The sequence below is a fragment of the Camarhynchus parvulus genome, chromosome 27 (assembly GCF_901933205.1).
Source record: "Camarhynchus parvulus chromosome 27, STF_HiC, whole genome shotgun sequence".
NCBI lineage: Eukaryota > Metazoa > Chordata > Aves > Passeriformes > Thraupidae > Camarhynchus > Camarhynchus parvulus.
In genome coordinates, this window is record NC_044597.1 from 1,245,475 (window position 1) to 1,251,255 (window position 5,781).

At 64.6% G+C, this 5,781-nt stretch overlaps 1 protein-coding gene across 1 annotated transcript; it reads left to right on the forward strand.

The window, feature by feature from the left end:
* The first annotated feature begins 2,771 nt into the window (after positions 1-2,771).
* Positions 2,772-5,155, forward strand: FZD2 (frizzled class receptor 2). Its single transcript, XM_030966453.1, has one exon. It carries the CDS (start codon positions 3,366-3,368, stop codon positions 5,037-5,039), a length of 1,674 nt encoding a protein of 557 aa, XP_030822313.1. The 5' UTR covers positions 2,772-3,365; the 3' UTR covers positions 5,040-5,155.
* Positions 5,156-5,781: the final 626 nt, after the last annotated feature.

Here is a 5,781-nt window from a genome sequence, read left to right on the forward strand (position 1 = left end):
CAGCACCCACTCTAGGTGGAACCATGTCCCAGTGTGTCCCTGGAGGCTCCGGGGACCCTTGTCCCGAGCCACCAGCACCCAGGAGGACAGGGAGCACGGGGCCAGCCTCTGCAACCCCTTCTGGAAGTGAAACCCCCCCATCTTCAGAAAGAATCCAAACTCTGAAGCGTTTAGGCAGCCAAGATCCACGTGGCTGTGCAGACACCCTTGTACCCCTCCTTCCCTGTCGCTGTGGGTCTGGGGGACACGGTGGGGGTCACCCAACCAGCCTGTGCTACCATAGGGCCGAAGCGGGAACGGGAGCGAGAGCGGGAGCGGGAACGGGAGCGGGAATGGGAACGGGCCGGAGGCAGCGCTGGCCGTGCTCCAGCCTCTGTCCGCCGCCTCCCGCCCGACACCACCGGACCCCCAGCGACCCCCGGGGCCCTGAGGCAGCACAGCACCCCTGGGTGCCCCATCGGGGACAGCCGGCCCTGGCTCCCATCTCACCGCCTCACCCCACGGCAGCCCCGGAGCCTCCGCCATCCCCGGAGCGGGGAGAGCCCCCTGCAGCCCCGCCGGGACACCCGGCACGTCCGGCCCGGGGAGGCTGGCGGAGAGGGGGGCCCGGCAGCATCGTGTGTCCCGGCTTTCCCCCCCAGGCTTTGATTTTGGAGCCCCCCCTGCCCTTCCCCCTCGGCCAGGAGCCGCAATGGTTTCAATTACGCTGTGAAAGGCGGTGGGGCCCCCTCTTTTCACGACAGCCCGGGTCTCCTGCTCACAACAAAAGCTTAAGTTACAGGAAAGGGAGAGAAAGGGAGGGAGGACGCGCAGGGAGGGAGGGAGGGAAGGGGGCTGCCGGGAGCCCCCCAGCCCCCCAAAACGGAGCGGACCGGGGCAGGGGGTTCCCCCACCACAGCCCCCCGGGCTGCCCTTCATCCCCCAGCCCCCCAAAACGGAGCGGACGGGGGCAGGGGGCTCCCCACCACAGCCCCCCCAGGGAAACGGGGGGAAAAGCAGCTCCTTGCCTTGGGAAAGGCAGCCCCCATTCTACTGCCAAAATTTGGGGTGATCACCAAAGTTTCGTTCCCTGAAATGGAAACTCCAGTGGGTCCCAGTCTCTCCCAGTGTGTCTGAGTCTCCCCAGTGTGTCCCGGTGCCCCCCAGTGTGTGTTTGACCCCCCGGTGTGTCCCACGACCCCCCTGTGCTTGCCCTCCCTGTGTCCCAACACTCTCAATGTGTCTGCGATGGCCCCAGCACATCCTGGATCCCCCTGCTGTGTCCCAGTGTCCCCCACAGTGTGTCCCAGTGTCCCCCACAGTGTGTTCCAGTGTTTCCCCAGTGTGTTCCAGTGTTTCCCCAGTGTGTTCCAGTCCCCCCTCGTGTGTCCCAGATCCCCCCAGCATGCCCTGGATCCCCCCAGTGTGTCCTGGCTCGCTCCAGGCATATCCCTGCCGTGTCCAAGACTCCCCCTCCCAGTGTCTCCCAGTCCTCCCAGTGTCTCCCAGTCCCAACCATGTGTCCCAGTCCCCCAGGCCTCTCCCACTGCCCTGTTTTGGGGACACCCCTGGCTGTGCCGTGGCCTTTTGGGGGTGCAGCGCCCTAGGGGTGCCCATGGGGTGGTGGCACTGCCTGGCTGACGCCTGGGGACAAGGGATGTTGGGGCCAGTACACCCTGTCCTGAAGGTCTCCAGTAGGGCATGGGAGCTAATCCTGCTCCACTGCACCCTGAAGTGGGGCCTGGGGACAGTGGGGGACCCCTTGCAGCACCTTAGAGGGGTCTTGGGATGGGGGGTGCAGCCCCACAGGTGGAGGGCCAAGGTGGGGGTTGGGGACATGAGCAGTGCAGAGGACACAAGGGGGGCACAGGAGACACAGAGGGGCCGAAGGACATGGAGGGAGTGCTGAGGCCACAGCAGGGCTAGGGGACACGGTGGGGGATGCAGGGGACACAGGGGGCAGGGGACACGGGGGGTGCAGAGCATTTGGGGGGCACAGGGTACATGGGAGATGCAGGGGACAGGGGAGGGAGGGGCGCAGGACAAAGGTACAGTGACCACGGTGGTTGTCAGGAGACACGGGGGAGAAGTAGGGGACACGAGGGGACTTGGGACAGCAGGGCACACAGAGCAGGGACCAAGGGGACACGGGAGGACACAGGACAGCAGGGCACACAGAGCAGGACCAAGGGGACACTAGGGGCACAGAACGGGCACACGGGACACAGGGGGCACTGGGGGCACTGGGGGCACGCGGCCGTTCGGGCACACGGGGCACAGGGGACACAGGGGGCACTGGGGGCACAGGGCCACGCGCGGGGCACACGGGAGGCACAGGGCCACGCTGCGGTTCGGGCACACGGGACACAGGGGGCACAGGGGGCACTGGGGGCACAGGGCCACGCTGCCGTTCGGGCACACGGGGCACAGGGGGCACGGGGGGCACAGGGCCACGCTGCGGTTCGGGCACACGGGAGGCACAGGGCCACGCTGCGGTTCGGGCACACGGGACACAGGGGGCACAGGGGGCACTGGGGGCACAGGGCCACGCTGCCGTTCGGGCACACGGGGCACACGGCAGCGCCGCTCCCCGCGGCCCCGGCCCGACCCCGCCCGCGGGGGGGTTCGGGGGGGTTCGCACCGCTCGGAAAAACTTTGGGGGGGGCGGTGACCCCCGGGGCGGGGCCTGGTGGGCGTGGCCCGGGCCGGAGTGGGCGTGGCGGCCGCGCCGTTTGAATGTGATTGGCGGAGCGGGCGGGGCGGGGGGCGCTGGCCCCGCCCGGCGGGGACGCGGCGCTGCCCCGCACAAAGGCGGCGGGAGCGTCCGGTGCGGCCGCTCCGTTCCCCGCGCCCCGGGACCCCGGCACCCCCCCGGCACCCCCCGGGACCCCCCTCCCGCCGCCCTCCCGGCACCACCGCCCGCCCGCGGCTCCAGGAGCAGCAGGAGCGCCAAGTTCGGGCAGCGAGAGCAGCGCCGCGGAGCACCGGGAGCGCCACGTCCGAGCACCGGGAGCCGTCCCGCCACGCACAGTAGATCGAGACACCGGGAGCCGTCCCGCCGGGCACGGGGTAGGCGGGCAGCGGGAGCCGTCCGGGCAGCGCCGGGTACGGGGGATCCGGGAGCCGTCCAGGCGGGAGCCGAGAGTATCCAGTCACCGGGGATCGTCCAGCCAGCAGCGGCCACGGCAGAGCTGATCCCCGGGAGCCGTCGAGTCAGCATCGGGCACGGCAGATCAGGCCAGCCAGAGTCATCCAGGCGGGATCAGAGCGTATCCAGTCACCGGGAGTCGTCCAGGCAGCACCGGGCACGGCAGCCCCGGACGGGAGGATTGGCCGTCCGGCGGGGCACCGGGCACGGTAAATCGGGGCGCACGGCTCGGGGCACCATGGGCCCCCCCGGCGTGCTGCCCGCCCTGGCCTGGCTGCTGGCGGGGCTGAGCGTGCCGGCGCTGAGCCGGGCCCAGCTGCACGGCGAGAAGGGCATCTCCATCCCCGACCACGGCTTCTGCCAGCCCATCTCCATCCCGCTCTGCACCGACATCGCCTACAACCAGACCATCATGCCCAACCTGCTGGGTCACACCAACCAGGAGGATGCGGGGCTGGAGGTCCACCAGTTCTACCCGCTGGTGAAGGTGCAGTGCTCGCTGGAGCTGAAGTTCTTCCTGTGCTCCATGTACGCGCCGGTGTGCACGGTGCTGGAGCAGGCCATCCCGCCGTGCCGCTCCATCTGCGAGCGGGCGCGCCAGGGCTGCGAGGCCCTCATGAACAAATTTGGCTTCCAGTGGCCGGAGCGGTTGCGATGTGAGAACTTCCCCCGGCACGGTGCCGAGCAGATCTGCGTGGGGCAGAACCACTCGGAGGACGGCGGCTCGCCGGCGCTGCTGACCAGCGCCACGCCGCTGGCCGGCCAGGGCACCCCCGGTGCCCCTCGCTACGCCACCCTGGACCACCCCTTCCACTGCCCGCGGGCGCTGAAGGTGCCCAGCTACCTCAACTACAAGTTCCTGGGGGAGAAGGACTGCGCGGCGCCCTGCGAGCCCACCCGGCCCGACGGCCACATGTTCTTCAACGAGGACGAGATCCGCTTTGCCCGCATCTGGATCCTCATCTGGTCTGTCCTGTGCTGCGCCTCCACCTTCTTCACCGTCACCACCTACCTGGTGGACATGCAGCGCTTCCGCTACCCCGAGCGACCCATCATCTTCCTCTCGGGCTGCTACACCATGGTGTCGGTGGCCTACATCGCCGGCTTCGTGCTGGAGGAGAGGGTGGTCTGCAACGAGCGCTTCCAGGAGGACGGCTACCGCACCGTGGTGCAGGGCACCAAGAAGGAAGGCTGCACCATTCTCTTCATGATGCTCTACTTCTTCAGCATGGCCAGCTCCATCTGGTGGGTCATCCTCTCCCTCACCTGGTTCCTGGCCGCCGGCATGAAGTGGGGCCACGAGGCCATCGAGGCCAACTCCCAGTATTTCCACTTGGCCGCCTGGGCAGTGCCAGCGGTCAAGACCATCACCATCCTGGCCATGGGGCAGATCGACGGGGACCTGCTGAGCGGCGTCTGCTTCGTGGGCCTCAACAACATCGACCCTCTGCGAGGCTTCGTGCTGGCCCCGCTCTTCGTCTACCTCTTCATCGGCACCTCCTTCCTCCTGGCCGGCTTCGTCTCCCTCTTCCGCATCCGCACCATCATGAAGCACGGCGGCACCAAGACGGAGAAGCTGGAGCGGCTCATGGTTCGCATCGGGGTCTTCAGCGTGCTCTACACCGTGCCGGCCACCATCGTCATCGCCTGCTACTTCTACGAGCAGGCCTTCCGCGAGCACTGGGAGCGCAGCTGGATCAGCCAGAACTGCAAGAGCTTGGCCATCCCCTGCCCGCTGCACTTCACCCCCCGCATGACCCCCGACTTCACCGTCTACATGATCAAGTATCTCATGACTCTGATCGTGGGCATCACCTCCGGGTTCTGGATATGGTCTGGCAAAACCCTGCACTCCTGGAGGAAGTTCTACACTCGGCTCACCAACAGCAAGCAGGGCGAGACCACGGTGTGACCCCCCCGGCCCCGCCGCCCTTCAGCCTGAAATATTTTTTTTTGGGGGGTGGGGGGGGAGGAGTTATTATATATTTTTTATTTTTAGATTTATTAACGTCTAAGGGGTGTCTCTCTTTCTCTTTGAATTTTTTTTTTTGTAATTAAACCTGTAAATAGCATTTGTAAATTTAAGTATATATTTGTATTTTAAAATGTGGAAAAAGAGAGGGAGAAAATAGGAGGAGAGGGAGGGAGGAATAGGAGAAAAAGGAAGGAGAAGAGGGGAGGAAAAAGAACGAAAAGGGGAGAAAACAGTGGAAAAGGGAGGAAAAAAGGGGGAAAGGAAAGAAAAATAGGAAGGAAAAAAGGAGGAGACGAGGGAAAAATGAGCAGCAAGGGGTTGAAAAAGGAGAAAAGCAAGGGAAAAAGGGGAAAATGAGAGAAAAAGGAGGAAAGGGAGGAAAAAAGTGGGAGAAAAGGGGAGGAAAACAGGAGAAAAGGGAGAAAAACAGAAAAGGGCAGAAAAAAGGAGAAAAGGGAAGAAAAATGAGAAAAAGGAGGAAAAAATGAAAGGGAGAAAAAACAGGAGAAGGAGAGGAAAAAGAAAAAAATAAAAAAGGAGGGGAAAAGAGAAAAAGGAGATTAAAAAAATGAGGAGAGAAAAAGGATCAGGAAAAAAGAGAAAGAGATGGGAAAACGGAGAAAAAAGAGGAGAAAAAGGGGAAAAACACTGCCAAGCCTGGGAGAGGACCCTCGGCCCC